This window comes from Medicago sativa, chromosome 8 (genome assembly GCF_051527215.1).
Source record: "Medicago sativa cultivar Bolivia chromosome 8, Bolivia_mono, whole genome shotgun sequence".
NCBI classification, from domain to species: domain Eukaryota; kingdom Viridiplantae; phylum Streptophyta; class Magnoliopsida; order Fabales; family Fabaceae; genus Medicago; species Medicago sativa.
This window is the reverse complement of record NC_140756.1, coordinates 10,099,513-10,116,724: the sequence shown is the minus strand read 5'-3', so window position 1 is coordinate 10,116,724 and position 17,212 is coordinate 10,099,513. Positions and strand designations below refer to the sequence as shown.

Here is a 17,212-nt window from a genome sequence, read left to right as displayed (position 1 = left end):
TATATCCACTTACGCCATAAAGTTGGAAAATTCATACTAGCCATCACTAAATCCAGGTACTTTAAATCATTAGAGTCGTATGCCTTTTCGAAATCAACCTTAAACAAAAGTAACTCCTTATTCATGCGCCTTGCCTCATCTACCGCTTCATTAGCGATAAGAATACCATCTAAAATTTGTTTCCCTTTGTCAAAAGCGGATTGTGAGTCGAAACGACACCGCCGACAACTTGGAGCAATCTGTTAGCGAGCACCTTATACATACATCCCACCAAAGATATAGGGCTAAAATCATTAAGCCTCTGCGGACTAGTAACCTTTGAGATTAAAGCAATAAAAGTAGAATTTACACCCTTTGTCAATTTCCCATTGCGATGAAACTTCGTCAAAAATCTCATGAAATCATCCTTTAATAAATCCCAAAATTCTTTTATAAAACCAAAATTAACACCATCAGGCCCCGTGCTTTTAAAACTGTCACAATCCCAAATAGCTTGCTTCACCTCGACCTGCGAGAACGGTTTCGTTAAAGCTCCCGCTTCGGCACCGGATAATTTACGAAACCGAAGACCACCAACCCCAGGCCGAATTGCTCCCGAGGCCTTAAAGTGTGACGAAAAATGATTGAAGATGGTAGACCGAATATTGTGTACTCCTTCAACAATAGAACCGTCAACCGACACCATATTAATTGCATTATGGCGCCGACGACCCGACATAACACCGTGGAAGAACTTCGAGTTTGCATCTCCATCCTTTAACCATTTCATCCGAGACTTTTGCCAATTAATGCTATTTTGAACCCACGCCAAAGATTCACACAGATAACTCATGAAGTTCCGTTAATTCCTCATCAAGAAGCACCGACGACTCTGCTTTTATATCCGAAGTAGAAATTTGATTTTTAACCGCCACAATTTGACCCTCCAAATTGTGAGATTGATTTTTAACCGCCACAATTTGACCCTCCAAATTGTGAGAGAGTCCATCTCCACTAAAAGGAAATTAATATCCATATTTTTTTTTCAGTTGTTTCATTTAATTTTTTTATGAATCATTTACTTAATATTATGTGTATCGTTCCAAATTTTTATATTTTACTTTTCATGTATAATAATAGTTCTTTCAAAAAAAGTATAATAATAGTGAATATATCATTGCTGAATAAGAATATTATAAATTATTATTGTCATTCTTTTACTTATAATATTTCTTTAATTTGTGTAAAGTGGATTAATCGTTTGAAAGAATTTAAATTCAATTTGTCAAAGAAATAATTATTAACCATACTTTACTTATTTTTTAATCAAACTCTGAATCACTAGAACATCCTTACCCTTCGACCAAATGGTTAGAAAAAAAGGTTCAATAACAAGCGAAAAAAGTAGTTTTTATTTGTATTAACTAGGAATGACAAAAAAAAATGTACCCTCGGATATCCGCAAATAAAAACCCACATGGGACAAAGAAAGTACCTTGATGAGATATCCACAATTAAAATAAATAGATATATCAACTACTCATTAAAAAGCTAGATATTAGAGTAAAACAAATTCGTCAAGTTAAAACAAATCCACAACATAAAACAAATCTTAAAATAAATCTAACAACGGAAATAAATCTAAAATGATAAAATAAGTCTTAAAAAACAAGTTAAGTGGGCCAGCCCACCCTACTCTGTGCCCATCCCCTTTTTTTCAACGAATTAAGAGGGACAAACCAACTATAAAAAAATAAGTTTAAATGTTTGACTCGGCCCACCAAAATAACCGACTAAACGGGTCGGTGCTGCCGGTTCAATCCATTTTGCCACCCCTCGAAGATAATTGGTTTTTTGACATTCAATAATTCTTAGAAACACATGTAAAATACTAAAATACCATCAACGGTAGTTAACTACCGCTGGCTTATAACTAAAAAACCGACGGTAGTTAACTAGCGCCGGGTTTTCTAATCTTTTACATGTGATTTTAGAAACTATTGAATGCAAAAAAAACAACCATCCCCCTCGAAATAACTCAAATCCATCATGGAAACTCAACTAAGCTAAACCCACCACAAACTCCAATTGTCTTCTTCGGTTCTTTGCAGCCAAACAAAGATGTGATATGACATGTGTGATTTGTTGACTAGAATGTGAAATTCCACCAACAAATCATTGATCTAATTCTAAGCTGTGAAGAAAATCAAAGTCACAATCATAACGTCGGCATGATAATAACTTACTATATTTTGTTGACTTTCTATTATGGGAATTGGAATTGGAATGAATATTTTAACTTTATAAATGATGACTTTGAAATGGTCTTCGTCTCTTACGGTGTGTTTGGTTCGCAAGAGAAATTGTGAAGAGAGAAATAGGTAAGAGAGAGTTTGAAAAGAGAGAAAGAAGTGAGAAATAGAGTAGATTTGAAGTATTGTTTGGTTTAAGAGAAGAAGAGAAATAGGAAAGAGAGAAACACAATTATTTTTTGAATTGACAAATAAGCCCCTTATTCAAAAATATATTTATACTAAAGTCTTTATTGTCAAATTTAATTTATTTTTCGTTAAACCTTTTATTGTCGGTTTATAAAAAGTAAGTACATTTATTATTATCGTTGTTGAATAACGATTGTGAATGTAATAATTTCCTTAAAAGAAATTGTGGATGTAATAAAAAATTGCTATTCTCATAAAAAAATAATCAAAGAAACCTCGAAATTGCTCGCCATTAATATACGAATTACACGGTAAATAGAATAATCAAAACTTGTAGCTAGCTAATTGCAATTTCATATTGCTTTATAATATCATCATCAGTATCACATTGGGTTCGTTGTGGAGCAATGAAAGTATTGGGGATACGTCAAATAAAAATTAAAGCATGTGTAAGAAATGAAAGCAAGGGTAAAGCTGTAATTACCAGTATATGTTACCCCTTCTCTCCATTTTCTTCGCTGTCCATCAAAGAAATCAAAATGGTGATATTTGATCTCTCATATTTCTCTCTCTTTAACTTCTGTCCTTCACCAAATTGAAGAAATTGAGGATTTCTCTCCTATCTCTCTCTTTGCTAACTCTCTCTTCACAATTTCTCTTCAAACAAACAGACTATTGATCTCATAGTTAGGAGGGGTGTTTGCATACAAATCAATTCAAAAGAAAATTACATGTTGATTTACAGAATTCGAAATCTCAACAAGATCCATTTTTTAAATTATCTTCGTTATTTTTCTTTTATTAAAATTAATCCCATCAGCTTTTAGATTTTTATAAAAACAACAATCATTAAACCAAACACACCAATATATATAAATTTAATATATACTAATAAATCTTTTTAATACATTACTAGTACATATGTTGATGTTATTTTTAACCTATAACATATTATTCAGCGTAATATATACAATTAAGTTATATGTGTAAAAGTGAATCATCTGACTTCAAACGCTTGATCTAATGGTAAAATGATAGAACTTAAACTTAAACCCTGAAGGACTTCCATACCTTGAATTGGAGCATCATTCCTTACCCTAAATTTTTATACCGGCTACATTTAATTTAAAATTAATTCGCTAACATTTTTCTTGATGAGTAGTCAAATGTTTGGTTCGGGAGACCAAAGGTTCAATCTCTTTCTTTCTTTTTTGTTTTTGACAAGAATGTTCAATTCTGCTAATATTATTTGTTGACGACAGTAAAAACTAACTGCTAATATTTTTCTATTGAAAAATATTTAATTAGATCTGATTTTTTTAATAAAGCTTTAGATCAAACTAAATAAACCAAATTGTATAATATGTTAATTTGACGTTAGTGGTTTATGAGCTCGCCATAATACAAGTCGTTCAAGAAAAATTGAGTTTGATTCTTAATAAGAACAATTCTTACTAACTCCGTCAAAACTCTGAATTACTAAGACCACTTTACCATTTAAACCAAAGGGTTAACAAAAAAAAAACTAAACCAAACTGCATGTTAACTTAATCTTTGAATCAAATAAACTTTTACCAAAAAATCACCCCAAATCTTCTCAACAAAAAATAAATAAATAAAATTAACCAAATCGATCCCCCAACACCCCTAGCAACAATCCTTGTAATTGTCACGAGTTGACTTCTTAATTGGTTCTTTTGTTTTTATTTATGCAAAAATAGATGTCCAGAAGCTATACAAAACATCTTCCACAATCCACATGATATAGTTTGAATAGGAATATGTTACAAATTACAAACTCATCAAACCAAACTAAGTTCTAGTATTCCTAAAAAATCATCATTGTCTAAACAATTTTGTTACACATTAATGGCTTTTCTAAGTCATAATACAAATGACTTATTCATTACATTCCTCATATTTTGCACATTTTATTCATGCTATAGTTCTACCAATAACGCCATTACATCATCAAAATCACTCAAAGACCAAGAGACAATAACCTCAAACAACACAAACTTCAAGCTAGGATTTTTCAGCCCATTGAATTCAACCAACCGTTACTTAGGAATTTGGTACATCAATGAGACCAACAACATATGGATTGCAAACAGAGATCAACCACTCAAAGATTCAAATGGAATTGTCACAATTCACAAAGATGGAAATCTTGTAATATTGAACAAACCAAATGGTATCATCATTTGGTCAACAAACATTTCAACTTCAACAAATTCAACAGCTAAACTTGATGATGCAGGGAACTTGATTCTAAGAGACATCAATTCTGGAGCAACAATCTGGGATAGTTTCACACACCCTGCCGATGCAGCTGTGCCAACAATGAGAATTGAAGCCAACCAAGTAACAGGTAAGAAAATATCCTTTGTATCAAGAAAAAGTGAAAATGATCCTTCTTCAGGACATTATTCAGCCAGTCTTGAAAGATTGGATGCACCAGAAGTTTTCATTTGGTATGATAAGAAAATTCATTGGAGAACTGGTCCATGGAATGGACTGGTTTTTCTCGGAACACCAAGTATGTTAACCAAGTATTTACACGGTTGGCGTTTTGATCAAGACAATGATGGAACTACTTATATTACTTACAATTTCGCCGACAAAACTATGTTTGGAATTCTCTCATTGACACCACATGGAACACTTAAGTTGGTTGAGTATATGAATAAAAAGGAACTTCTTAGATTTGAGGTTGATCAAAATGAGTGTGATTTTTATGGCAAATGTGGGCCATTTGGTAACTGTGATAATTCTATTGGGCCAATTTGTAGTTGTTTTGATGGGTTTGAGCCAAAGAATTCTGTGGAATGGAGTTTAGGAAATTGGACCAATGGTTGTGTGAGGAAAGAGGGATTGAACTTGAAGTGTGAGATGGTGAAGAATGGATCAAATCTAGTGAAACAAGATGGATTTAAGGTGTATCATAATATGAAAGTTCCTGATTTTGCTGAGAGATCAACTGCTGATATAGATATGTGTGGAGAAGATTGTTTGGCAAATTGTTCTTGTTTGGCATATGCATATGATCCTTCTATATTTTGTATGTATTGGACTGGAGAGTTAATTGATTTGCAGAAATTTCCTTATGGTGGAGTTGATCTCTTCATTCGAGTGCCGGGCGCAGAACTTGGTATCAGCTTTTCTCTCTTTCTTTTAAAGAGCCTTTTGTTAATTTTTTTTATTACAAACAGCGAGACTACTAACTATTTTACAACTGTTTCATACATTTGAACACCGTCACTTTAAGTTACGCATTAAACTTTTACCGCCGAGTTAAGATCTCATGGACAAACATTCTTTTTGTTTCAATTACTAAAAATGTAAAATGTATTAATTTGTTTAAGCTATTACTTATTCTAATAATTTGTATCATATACAGTTGCTGTTAAAAAGGAAAAAGGACACAGAAAGAGTTTTTTAATCATTGTAATTGCTGGGGTGATAGGAGCACTTATCTTGGTTATATGTGCTTATCTTTTATGGAGGAAATGTTCTGCTAGGCATAAAGGTACGTATGTGTTAGAAGAGATAGTAAAAATTCTTGCATGCATTGGTTTGATCACAATAGAAAAGGGAGAAAATAAAAGTGAATGACATTTATTGGAGGGTGTAATGCCATTTTCAAAAAATGAACTATCTCTCCAATTTGATCTTACATGAATTATAAAAGGAGAATGTGTTAGAAGAGATAGCTTGAAAATCCACAATTATTTGGCCTTTCATTGCCTTTAATGGAACATAGGTCAATGAAAATGGAGTTAAGGACAATACTCATTTATCATAGTTACAATTACCACGAAAGGTTTTAGGTAATATTTTAACTTTGTACATGAGTAATATAAAGCTAAGCTTAATAATTAGTTTACCATGTACAAATTTAAATCTCTTACTAGATCTGGGCAATTGGTTTTGCCTCATGAAGCACAAACACGAGATACCGGACACGACACGGACACCGATAGATATCGATACCGACACAGATACCGATATGTTGACACCATTAATAATTTACGAAAATCACATAATTCGGTGTAATTATATGTTTCGGTGTTGTGTCGGTGTCGAACATAACATGTGTTGAACGCCGAAACACGTCTAATCCAAAGAGTGTCTCCGTTTCATAGCTTTTCCCCAAACAAAATAGAGAAATGAGACATTCTTGTTCGTCTTATATACACAGGACCTATGTTTTAAGATTAGTTAACTCAATCATTACCTTAGTTTGAGTAGTGAAATAGGTGGCTCCATTGCTAGACAACTTAGTACACTCCTAGGATAACAAATATTTACCAATTTAATTACAAGAACAACACAATAATTAAATATGAAGAACATAGGACTTAACCCTTAATCCCATTTTTGACCCAACATAAGGTAGAATCTTCAAGCAAAATGTCAAAAAACTAAATAGGATGAGAAATATCAATTGAAAAGGGAACCTTTTTTTTTTAAGGAAGTTGAAAAGGAAACTTGAAATCATGTAAAGAGAGAATCGTACCTTGAAGAACAACAACAACAGTCAAATTGAGGTTATAACGATAACTCGTGACTTCAAAGAGACTATTCATGATCACTGCTTAACAAGGATCAATGACTTCTTGGTGGCTTTTCATGAGAGAAAAAGATGTAATCAAAATTAGGGTTTGTGGGACAGAATTTCATGGAGAGAAATTTGAGAGAATGCATCTGAAAACTTATGTATGCAAGTTCACAAATTTGCCCATGCATGCACTACTTCAAAATATGATTTTTTTTTTTTTGGGTTAATAGCGTTTTACCCCTTGTAATATACGTCATTTTCGATTTTCCCCCTTGTAAAATATTTTTTTTGAATTTCATCCTTGAAATTTGAAGATTTTTTGGTTTTGGACCTTCATGAAAAATTTCACCCCCTGTAATTTGAGAAAATTTAGGTTTACACCCCTTGTAATTTGAAAAAAATTCGGTTTACCCCTGTTAATTTGAGCAAATTTCGGTTTACCCCTGCCATATCTAGGATTTTGTCTTGTCAAAATTCATGAAGGTCCAAAACCAAAAATCTTCAAATTACAAGGATGAAATCCAAAAAATATATTTTAAACCGAAAATGACCTATATTACAGGGGATAAAGCACTATTAACCCTTTTTTATCCCTCCCAAATTAAGAAAACCTATAACTTTTTAACCTTCTATAATTACAAATTCTAAAGCTTCCAAGAGTCAATATACAAACCTAGGGCCTACACTGCCTTCACTAAAATTCTAAGAACTCAAATTTTGGGGTGTTATAACCTCCTTTATTTTATTTTTTAGGATAACCTCCTTTGTTTATAACTATTGAAAAGACCGACACTCACGTGTTCTTTTTCTCGCTCTTTTTATTGGGCTAACGCATGTAAATTATGAACGGTATTTTATATTTTATTTTTTGCAAAATGAACTGTGTTTTATTTGAAAATTTGATTTTATTAAAATTATAAGTATAAATATTTGTGACTTTTAAATTATAACAAACCTAAAAAATCATGTTTATATTTTTCAATGACAACAATAATTGAACAAATATAATATAAATCCTTATCTTTTTTAATACCACCAACAATATAACATTATTATAGGAAAATTTGTTTAAGGGTATAATTGGAATTATAAAGAATAGATAATATTGTTCTAATGTAGTGTGATTTTCCTATTTTAATAAGATTTAATTTTTTAATTAAAATTTAAAATAATATTATTAAAAGATAAAATAGTAGGTAATGAAAAATCCAGCTCAAAGTCATAGTAAATGTTTATATATAGTAGTGGGAGGTGTTGACTTGTTTGGTGAAATAACATACAAGGATGAAGCATATACATACTTTTTAGGGTTAATAGTGCTTTACCCCCTTGTAATATAGGTCATTTCCGGTTTTCCCCCCGTAAAATATTTTTTAAATTTCATCCATGTAATTTGAAGATTTTTTGGTTTTGGACCTTCACGGAAAATTTCACCCCTGTAATTTGAGCAAATTTAGGTTTACCCCCTTGTAATTTGAGCAAATTTCGGTTTACGCTCTGTTAATTTGAGCAAATTTTGGTTTACTGCCATATCTTCGATTTTGTACGGTCAAAATTCATGAAGGTCCAAAACCAAAAATCTTCAAATTACAAGGATGAAATTAAAAAAAAATATTTTACAGGGGTAAAACCGAAAATGACCTATATTACAGGGGGTAAAACACTATTAACCCTACTTTTTATATTAAAAAAAAATTATGTTTTTGTAAATTTGGAATTTCTTTGATGTTGACTATATATACCCTTCTTAACATTGAAAAAATTCATTTCAGGAAGACTACCTCAAAATATGATTACCAGAGAACATAAACAAATGAAACTGGATGAGCTACCACTATATGATTTTGAAAAGCTTGAAACTGCCACAAACAGTTTTCATTTTAATAATATGCTTGGGAAGGGAGGTTTTGGCCCAGTATACAAGGTGATTTTGTCTAAGATTTTGTATGACACTTTTTGTATTATATATCATAAATCCAATCTTAAAATATTTTTCACACTATCTAGGGAGTCATGGAAGATGGTCAAGAAATTGCCGTGAAAAGACTCTCAAAGGCATCAGGACAAGGAATAGAAGAATTCATGAACGAAGTAGTAGTAATTTCTAAACTTCAACATCGCAATCTTGTAAGACTTCTTGGTTGTTGTGTTGAAAGGGGAGAGCAAATGTTGGTTTATGAGTTCATGCCAAATAAAAGTTTGGATATCTTTATCTTTGGTTAGTTATTTTCCCTCATTTGTATTCTAACCTCAAATTAAATTGTTAGCTCAATTAGTTTTAGCCTAAAATAATTAGTGAATTTTTTTGATATGCGAAATAAACTTATTAAATATTTGAAAGAGCCTATAAATTAGCTTAAGCTACGTTACTTAATTTTCAAAAACTCATTCATATAACTTGGTGACATAAGTTGTTTTTCATATTGTGTATTCGATGGCTTATAAATCCATGATTATGTTGTATATCCAAACATCTTGTTAGTGTGTTTCATCCATTTCAATGTTCTTAAAGCACCCAATTTGTCATCACATTAATGTATTGTTTATGTTTTTTAAGATCCATTACAAAAGAAAAATTTAGATTGGAGAAAGCGGTCGAACATAGTTGAAGGAATAGCTCGAGGTATAATGTATCTTCATAGAGACTCAAGACTTAAGATTATACATAGAGATTTAAAAGCAAGCAATGTCTTACTTGATGGAGACATGATTCCAAAGATATCAGACTTTGGGTTAGCTAGAATTGTTAAAGGTGGAGAAGGTGATGAAGCTAACACAAAAAGGGTTGTCGGAACTTAGTAAGTAATCCTATCTCATTGAACATTATATTGTTGGGATTATTAATGCTACAAATGAATTGTGTAATCATTACTCGTGTTATTATAACATATATGCTTTAAATGCAGTGGTTATATGCCACCTGAATATGCAATGGAGGGGCTTTTCTCTGAGAAATCAGATGTCTATAGCTTTGGGGTTTTATTGCTAGAGATTGTCAGTGGGCGAAGAAATACGAGCTTTTATCACAGCGAGGATTCTCTTAGCCTTGTAGGCTTTGTAAGTTTATATACTCAATGTCTTTATTACAAGATAATTGGTTTATATTGATCGTTCTTGGTTGAGACCAAACATAAAAAAAACCTTGCCATAAATGAATAAAATAATGTTTCCATTTATTCATCAAAAAAGGCGAATTCTTTGAAGCCAGAATGCATTTTCCTTGATATCTAACATAATGAATGAGAGTGTTAGCAACACGGTCTCAACACTTATTGTTGTTAAAAATTTGTGTGGATTCCACTATTCTATGTGGGTCACATTTTCTATGTGCTTCAAAATCGAAGAACTTACGTAAATTTTAACCAATAATAAAGACTCTTGGAAGCGAATTTAGAAAGAATCTCAATATTATTAGTAATGATTTTATTATCATTTTGTTTTTTTACCAGGCATGGAAGCTATGGTTAGAAGAAAACATTATATCACTAATAGATCCAGAGATATGGGATGCATCTTTCGAGAGCAGCATGCTTAGGTGCATACACATAGGACTTCTTTGTGTGCAAGAACTTCCAAAAGAAAGACCAAGTGTATCAACTGTAGTTTTGATGCTCATAAATGAGATCAGACATCTTCCACCTCCAGGTAAAGTTGCATTTGTTCACAAGCAAAATTTTCGAAGGACAGAATTTTCTCAAAAAAGGCATCAATTTAACTCAAACAACAATGTAACTTTGAGTGATGTCACAGGAAGGTAAATAATATGCAATGGTATCAATATTACCATTACCATTGTGAAGAAAAAAATACTATTATTTGATCATAGTTTACTCAGTTTTGTCAATAAACAAATTTATTTTCTATTTACTAATTTTGGAAGAAAACTTCTTGTATTGCCCTGATTGTTGTGGCTGCTAAATTGTAATCAACCTAAATAAACATAATGCATCTATAGTTTATCTATGTCGTAAATTTCTCTTGAATACGTAGTATATGACATTGTTCTATAACTAACGTTATTAGTTCAAAGCAACCACCTACTTTACCAATTACCGGTAACTAGTAATTTTCGCATAAGAACTTGATTAGCCATCTTTTATGTAAGTTCCCGTCCCAACTTTTTTCATCACTAATACTCGAGAGAACTTAATCCGGATTAAGTTCCAATGTATATTCAACAAATGACTTGTTGAATATACAGTCGCAAGCATTGAAATTCATTTAGATGTTAGCATTTGGATATGGTGTTGAAAAACACTCGCGAAATTGAAACTTGCATTGCACATTTGACGCAAAACCAAGCAAACGTTTAATTGAATAAAAAAATAATCAAAGTTATTGGAAGTTAAAAAAATTCAAGACCTATTTTTCTTTTCAAAGGGAACTAAACACTTCTTCACACATAAATTTAGTTCAGTTTGAAATGGATCAACTTTAAAGTTAATTTGAATCCAAACACTGATATCTACCAATAAGGTTATGCCCTTATTACCAAATAAGGTTATGCACTTATGGCTCTTGCCATTGATTGTATGTCATGACACCATAACAAGAAAAAAAACATAGGATATTGATATCATTTGGCTAATGAAAAATAAAATCTTAAGCTCTTCCATCCATTTTACTCCCACATTCAACATTACATTTTTTTATTTACGTTTCAAGCAACAATATATACAAAAGAAGAATAAAAGAACACAGATATGCATACAACTCTTTCAGAAATTTATGGTTGCAAAACATGCAATAGAGCCAAATTGATTCGTATGTTTCAATTACAAAAGCTAAGCGCAAGCTTAGTAAAATTGTCATATAGACTATAGAAGCCATGGGGTGTTGTGAGGACTAAAGAGCTTAATATAAATATTAAGATTCTCATCACAGACTTAACAAAATCATGTGCCCCCAAAAGAACAGCTAAATTAATATCTAGACCCAACTAGGAAACAAACACTAAGGTGGTGTAATTTACGGACGGAAATAAGGAGAAATAATAAAAAGTTCCAGTATCAGCATCTTCACAAAATGAAGCAACCAACATATTAAAAGGTGACTTTGTGAGACAAAAGTTAGTACTTCGTACCAGACAACAACTCACTAAAATAGTGCATGTTTGGAATCCTGGTGAATCTGGCATTGTGATTTTGTCAAAATCACCGTGATTCAAAACATGCACTTAGCCTTTAGTTCTCATAATTGTGATGCTGCCTTTTCCACCTTCAGTGCGGATTTTTGTTTTACCAACCACAGGCTTTCCTGAGAAGGCTGATATAGGGCAAGCAGATGAATCGTCACTGCTTTGCGCTGATTTTGAAGGAGTTCGTATGCGCTGATTGATTTCCTTCAGAGTTATGTCTCCATGGGCACCACTTGGTTTAATGAAGGTAAATGGATAGGCAACGGTAGAAGCCAACTTTGTGGGTGTCCTTATAAAAGATTTCCTACCTATACATGAAAAAAATAAGTCTGAATTTGCTTTCATGTCAACAAATTTCGTAAAAAAGTTCTGAATTCCAAGGTACATAAGATCAATTAAAATATGGCGCTTTATGGAAGAGAAAAAAAACAAGTGCAAAAACATTAGCTGATTCAGGGACAAGTTGATAAAAATAAAAAGTGGCCAGCTACATGATGTTCAGGGAGAAGTTGCGATTTATCATAATATATTGAGATTTCATCATAATGAACCAAGATCCATGATGGGGATTCATTTCCAAGATAAATATGCACGATAATTCTTATCGATTGCTTTCAGATATGACTCGAAAATACCATAAGCTATTGATAGTCTTGCTTCTCACATCTTGTGACAGCATTGCAACATAAATTGCATGGTTACTTGGTAGAAATAAATCTGAAAAGTGGTTACTTGGTAGAACTAAAACTGAAGAGGGACTCTATTAAAGACAATGACAAACCTTTGAAGACAATATTTTTAGGGGTTCGAGTAACAGGCTGCGGAACCACGTTTTGTTGATGCGATGGTGTGATGTTGCATAACTCTGCAGGAGGAAGAAACTTTTTTGAATAAAATTCAATCCACAGAGGAAACAGTCAAGAATGGCAATATTGGTAGAGAAGTTTGTAGAAAACAATGTCATATACCTGCAACATCAATATGCACATCATCTGCTCCTGAAAAATTCCTGATTCAAATAACAAAAATGTCAGATTATTGTGTAAATAAACCATAAAGAAAAAATTCAGCGGTGGAGAGAAGCATACAAATCATCAGGACTGAATTGCATCTCAGTATCATTTAAGTATTCAGCAAGCCACTCTTCAGTTGCTTCAAGGTCAGGAACATTTTCCAATGTATATTCTATGTAACAATTTGGAAAGGATCAGAAATAAATATCCAAGTTAATTAGGGAATCTATCTCCGAAGGAAAAAAATAAATAGACAAAAGGCGAAGTCCTGTAAAAGGCAAACCTGGTGCCCCAGACATCCATTGTGACACTTCCGGAAAAATTTCCTTAATTGAGTCGTCCTTCCCCTATATACATAACACTAATAAATCAAGACAAATCCACAACTTCATAGAAAAAGTATTGTCTTAATTAAGAGAAGAACCCACTTTGTAGGTCGAACTAAAGACAGAGACTTCCCGCTGTTGAGTGACAACACACTCATGACCACAAAAAGGACTCAAGAAAATAAGTAATACCGGTACTATATCAACAACATTATAGATAAATTATTGTCTTAATTATGACTTCAACATAAGAGAAGGACCAATTTTGTTGATCGAACTAAAGACAGAGACTTCCAGCTGTTGAGTGACATGTAAAGTCGTGACCACAAAAAGGACTCGAGAAAAGAAGTGATACTACTACAATATCATTAATAAATTATGTTTATATAGAAGATAACAAGATTTCGACAAAACAACCTAGTCAACAAACTCTAGTTCGACATAGGAGTATCTGTCATCCCAAATGTCTGAAGTAAACGGTGTTCTATATCACGCCATCATGTTGTAATGGATTAATGAAAAGGCCTCACTTCTGAGTTGAATCAATAAAAGGTGGTAAAAGGCAAAATCATCATCAGTCTAACAATGGTTATCAAGTCTAACATCAGAAAAGACAAGACAAAGAACACAGATAGCAATGTTAACTTATGAGCTGTGACCAATATTATCAACTGTGGATGGCATATTATAGTAGCAAGCCAAAAATCAGCACATAATCATGGCTATGTGGCATGGTGGCTTGAAGAATAGGGATGTCAGCGGGGCAAGGCGGGGGTTGGGAGTACTCTCTCCTTATCCCTGTAGATCTCCACGAGGACTCCATGATTCATAAAAAATAGTACATAACTGACTAAAACACAATAAATTTGGAACGAAAAATATATAACTAAAATAATCGTTAATTTAAATGTATGTTAAAAGGGGTTTTACAAAAAATTTGGATTACTCGGCAATTTTTTAACTTGACAACAATAGTACAGATTTAAAACTACAAAAATATATTTATAATATAACAAACACATATTTATAAGGATTTTATTGTAATTTTATCGGGTGAGGGGTGTATGATCGCCATCCCTGCAGTGTGGGATTTTTCTCCCCGTCCCCATGAAAAAAATCTCTGTCTGCGGGGCTCCAAACAGGGCACGAGGATCCCCATATATTGGTGGAAACTGACATTCCTACAATGGAATGATCCCCAACCATTTTTGCTGGAAAGTCAACTGTCTTTATCTCTATCTCTCCCTTTGATGTATTTTCTCTCATCCTTATCTCCCTGTGTATTCTCATCCTTGCCTTTCCTCAACCCGCCTACAGGCACCGTGCCTTTCACAGAAAAAGGCAGGAAATCCATTTTGATTGCGGCCTGCAGAGGATAGGACAGACGTTGTGGCCTATGGCAGCTGGCACGGAATCTGCCACATCATAATGCCATTGCGGAGATTTGACAACACTATTTATGCATTGAAAGACATTATGCATTTCTCTTCCTAATCAAAAACATAATATCTACATTTATTGTAATTTACTCAAGGCAATATATTCACATAATTGCAGTTTAGCACCATTAAGAAGAAATCTGCACTTATTAAGTCTTCTTGATATTGTAATAACCACCAAACATGCTATATGTTTGAAAAGATAATCCTGAAAAAATAACAAACACTGACATTTTTAAAGCATGGTGATGACATCTCCATGTTGCAAAGAGATTGGTCCATGTCTTCATCGTTGAACTGTAGCATCCGCCGCCTCTTGGCTTGGGAAGTCTCCCTACCTTCCTCTAGTTCCTTGGCTAGATAGTTTGAATCTGAAATCCACAATTTTTGCATTAGAAGAGGTTATTTAATAATGATAATAATAATAATAAAAGGAACACTGTTGTCAATCACAGATCACGGAAAATAGCAATTTGTTCAATTTTCGCTACACAACAATGCTATAGTGGCGTTATTTGACGACATTTTGTGGTAACTACTTATCGCAGAACAATAGTGATTTGTTCAAATTCGGGTACTTATCGCGCAGCCATTTAACAGGACTAAAAAGGAAAAGGATTAAATTTATTAGGTTACATATATCGAAATACAATGTGAACAAAAATTGTATTCCAAAGAACTGACTTATCTTACGGTATATATCTTACGGTATTCCAAAGAACTGACTTATCTTAATGTCAACAGGACTAAGACTTTTATAAATTGTGTATATATTGAAATACAATGTGAACAAAAATTGAATTCCAAAGATTCTTACCCCCATTGTTGACATTATATGCCAAATCACCACATGCTTTAACTGGGGTAGTTTCAGTTTCACCATCAAACATGTAGGAAAGATCCTCTCCATTTTGAGGCACGTCAGTCCACATCTCCTCCGAAATTTCTGTTACGAATAACAAATTTTCTCAAACACTACTTTAGGTATAATAGAACAGTGCACTTAAAGTCATGCGAAGAACTTACCGAAGTTTGACGTCTTCTGAAGACCATAATCCTCTCTGGGCCAATTCCATGTCTCCCTAGAAACCATATCATAGAACATCAACATACAAGTAAATGGCATAGTTGCTACAATGCACAAACACAAACACAACACCGACACGTCAACACCGATAATAATTTGAGAAAATGACATAATTGAATAATTGTGGGGGTGCCGTGTCGGACACCAGACACACCTTCGTTGTGATGCAGCATTGGCAAGTGATTGGAAACACAAAAGAATCACATTACTAACAACCTATCTAGAAGATCCATAACAGGTAGCAACACAAACTAAAGTACTCAAACAACATTTGTAACACCACAATCACAATCAACATCATAAACAAAACAAAAATCAACAACATGAAGCATAAGACTGAACAATCAGATTCTACATTAGAAATTATAGCAAAAATGGGATAAAAGGAAAAGGAAAAGGAAAAATAAAGAAAAAGAGAAAAGAACAAAAGGGCAAAAAGGGGCATAAATGAACAACAACCAAATCAAACATTTCTAGAACAAATCAAAACTACCGAATCAACTACAACAATTTTCCAACATTTGATTAAATGCACAAAACAACATTAAGAATCAAGACCCTAAAAACAAAACAACATTAAATCCAGAAAATGAAGGAAAACCCATTAATTATTTGTCAAACAGAATCAAACCCAGAAATTAAAACACATAAAAACAGCATTTGCAAAACAAATCAAACACAAAAATTACATCAAAAAAATTCAAAAAATAAAAATAAAAAAATTAAAAGAAAAAAGAGTGAGAGAGTGAGAAGGATATACTTGTGCTTGTTGTTAGAATCCATGAATTGAGAAGCAGCAACAGCAAAGTAACCAAGAGCAAGTGTTTCTTCTCAAGTCAATGACGATGAGAAATTATTTAATTTTAATTTAATTTTTTATTATAATGGTTTTTGTTTGTTCTTATAAGAATAGAAGAAGAGAAAGAAAAAAAGGAAGAAAAGTAACCGTTATATATATAGAGATCGGTTTTGCTACATCACTCCGTTTCGTTGCTGGAGATGTGTATATGTGTGTGCTCTCTCTTTCTGCTATGTGTCTATCTCATGTATCAATATTTTAGTCAACATTTTCTAAAACTTCTTTTTTAATAGATGAAGGAAAATACAATAATTATTGAAAATGTGTATATATCAATAATAAAAGAGTTGGATTCGATTCTGTGAGGCTTATCTAAGTTGGTAGGGATATTGTATATTATAGGTAAGAGTCGGGTTCGAACTTCGGACAT

The 17,212-nt window shown here is 32.8% G+C and overlaps 2 protein-coding genes across 2 annotated transcripts; one reads left to right on the top strand and one right to left on the bottom strand.

Moving 5' to 3' along the window:
- The first annotated feature begins 4,157 nt into the window (after positions 1 to 4,157).
- On the top strand, positions 4,158 to 11,706 carry LOC146896807 (G-type lectin S-receptor-like serine/threonine-protein kinase At1g11300). The gene is made up of 7 exons (XM_085738273.1): positions 4,158 to 5,571; positions 5,821 to 5,949; positions 8,754 to 8,905; positions 8,989 to 9,199; positions 9,539 to 9,779; positions 9,888 to 10,038; positions 10,431 to 11,706. Exons 1-7 carry the CDS (start codon positions 4,290 to 4,292, stop codon positions 10,737 to 10,739), a joined length of 2,475 nt encoding a protein of 824 aa, XP_085594399.1. The 5' UTR covers positions 4,158 to 4,289; the 3' UTR covers positions 10,740 to 11,706.
- LOC146896806 (protein XRI1-like) lies at positions 11,686 to 17,009 on the bottom strand. Its single transcript, XM_085738274.1, has 9 exons — positions 16,744 to 17,009; positions 15,923 to 15,978; positions 15,714 to 15,842; positions 15,128 to 15,267; positions 13,415 to 13,478; positions 13,207 to 13,303; positions 13,087 to 13,127; positions 12,900 to 12,983; positions 11,686 to 12,426 (listed from the first exon to the last, which is right to left on the bottom strand). Exons 1-9 carry the CDS (start codon positions 16,764 to 16,766, stop codon positions 12,158 to 12,160), a joined length of 903 nt encoding a protein of 300 aa, XP_085594400.1. The 5' UTR covers positions 16,767 to 17,009; the 3' UTR covers positions 11,686 to 12,157.
- Between the last annotated feature and the right edge of the window lie 203 nt (positions 17,010 to 17,212).

Excerpts from the sequence above, each read along its gene's own strand:
- LOC146896806 (XM_085738274.1), bottom strand. The coding sequence starts at position 16,766 with ATGGATTCTAACAACAAGCACAA. Across the intron at positions 13,479-15,127 it reads CATCACCATGCTTTAAAAAT|GGGAAGGACGACTCAATTAA; the intron begins GTCAGTGTTTGT and ends TTATGTATATAG. Across the intron at positions 13,128-13,206 it reads CAATTCAGTCCTGATGATTT|GAATTTTTCAGGAGCAGATG; the intron begins GTATGCTTCTCT and ends TATTTGAATCAG.
- LOC146896807 (XM_085738273.1), top strand. The coding sequence starts at position 4,290 with ATGGCTTTTCTAAGTCATAATACAAATGACTTATTCATTACATTCCTC. Across the intron at positions 5,950-8,753 it reads ATGTTCTGCTAGGCATAAAG|GAAGACTACCTCAAAATATG; the intron begins GTACGTATGTGT and ends AATTCATTTCAG. Across the intron at positions 10,039-10,430 it reads CTCTTAGCCTTGTAGGCTTT|GCATGGAAGCTATGGTTAGA; the intron begins GTAAGTTTATAT and ends TTTTTTTACCAG.